Genomic DNA, 1,956 nt, shown 5'->3' with positions numbered 1-1,956 from the left:
AGCCACCTGTGATCTCATGTAGTACCAGGCATTGCAGTTTACAACATGTCTTCTGGTAAGATGTGCCATTAGTGCCTGGATGTTACATAGAGAGCAACTTCTTTCTAAATTGGTTTTTAGCCTGAACCACAGCAAAGAGTTTGTCCCAAGTAAACATGATCAAAAGCCCATGTCTAGAGATGACATAGGGCCTAGGAGACCCGAGTTTTACTGCTAATGGTCATGTTGTCAAGCTGACTTATAAATAATTATGTTTATACCAAGTAGATTAGTGTTGATCTCAGCTCTCAGTGTGCAGTGTTTAATGACTGAAGCAGACATTCATGACGGCCAAAGTGCTGAGAATGATTGGCAGAGTACTTAGCCACAGATAAGTCTGTGAGGTCATTCTTGTCCCCAAATGTTAATTGCATACATTTGAGAAGAAAGGCAGGAATGAGATGCATTTTCTTAGTGAATTAGGATTTGAACCTCAGCATCCTGCTGTCTGACCCAGGTGTTTGTACCTCTTTCCTCCACAGCTGAACTAAGGCCTTATCTATAGTACCATGCTCATAAATATGCAAATTATCTGAGTCTATGGTGGTAAATACAAGGATGTTCACACCATGGAAAAACATCTGATCAGTGTCCTCTCTACAGTCAGTGAAGACACTGTCCCTAAGGATGAATGGAGCTGGCTTGTCCTCTTCCTCCTGTCAGTAATTAGAGGTAAGGGGATCACAAAGTCAAAATCTGAGGAGGAGATGGGGACTGAGGTGATGTTGACATCCACTCTGACTTTTCCCCCACAGGTGTCTGCTCCCAGGTCCAGCTGCAGCAGTCTGGAGCTGAGCTTGGGAGACCTGGGTCCTCAGTGAAGTTGTCTTGCAAGGCTTCTGGCTATACCTTCACTGACTACTATATGCAGTGGGTGAAGCAGAAGCCAGGACAGCAGCTGGAGTGGATTGGAGGTATTTATCCTGGAAATGGTAATACTTACTACAATCAGAAGTTACAGGGCAAGGCCACACTCACTGCAGACAAATCCTCCAGCACAGCCTACATGGAGCTCAGCAGCCTGACATCTGAGGACACCGTGGTCTATTACTGTGCGAGAGACACAGTGTTGCAACCACATCCCGAGTGTGTCAGAAACCCTGGAGGAGCAAGAAGCTGCCCTGGGACTGAAATGAAAGAGAAGATTAGACTGGAGACTTGCTCAAAAATAATCATTTTGAGCATTTATTTTTCTGCCTCATCACAGTACTTTAGTGCCCTTGTCAACATTGTAAAAGGACACCTATGAGTAAAGTGATGTTGATTTAGGATGCCCATACAGTACCAGACCTTTCAACATCTTCACCAGTAATAACCTCCATTGACATGTTTCTTCTTTAGCAAATCAATACAAAAGGGAAAAACATGATGTATTAACAGAGACCAGCTCCAGCTCACAGGGCTAACCAAATTGGGTCACATTGGTAGCCCAGATTTCTCCTAAAAGCCCTGCAGCATCCCAGTGGACAGAGTAGCAGAGAAAAAAATATCTTCATCAGGTCTCTCTAGCCAAGATGCTAGAGACCAGCTCCAGCACACAGGGTAAACTGGGGCAGATCACAGCACTGGTGAATAGCAAGCTGGTGGCTGGTGTTTCTCTCTGTACTCTAACTCTTCCCTCTTTCAGGCTGGTAGCCTTGCTACTTATACCTTGGCAGACAAAGCAAGCATGTCTTTATGAACCTCATACACACATGCACACATACAATTAATAGCAAAAACAAGGGAGCTTATAGAGACAAAATTCATCCACATATACATGAACATACACATATAAACATGTATATAAATATATACATACAGATAGATAGACAAACACTCAGTGTATACAGACAATCAGACACATAGACAAACGGACACATTTTTAGATGAAGCCGATGGCTGTAACAAGTGTTTATGTCTCTCTTTGGTATTTAT

At 43.3% G+C, this 1,956-nt stretch overlaps 1 gene segment (V, D, J or C); it reads left to right on the top strand.

Annotated features, from left to right (window-relative positions):
• The first annotated feature begins 608 nt into the window (after nt 1-608).
• On the top strand, nt 609-1,288 carry LOC127186327 (Ig heavy chain V region 3-like). The segment is given in 2 exon segments: nt 609-711; nt 795-1,288. Coding segments are annotated over 2 exon segments (597 nt in total).
• The last annotated feature ends 668 nt before the right edge of the window (nt 1,289-1,956 follow it).

The sequence above is a fragment of the Acomys russatus genome, unplaced genomic scaffold (genome assembly GCF_903995435.1).
Source record: "Acomys russatus unplaced genomic scaffold, mAcoRus1.1, whole genome shotgun sequence".
NCBI classification, from domain to species: Eukaryota; Metazoa; Chordata; class Mammalia; order Rodentia; family Muridae; genus Acomys; species Acomys russatus.
The sequence above is the reverse complement of the archived record's forward strand: the minus strand, read 5'-3'. Positions and strand labels throughout refer to the sequence as shown.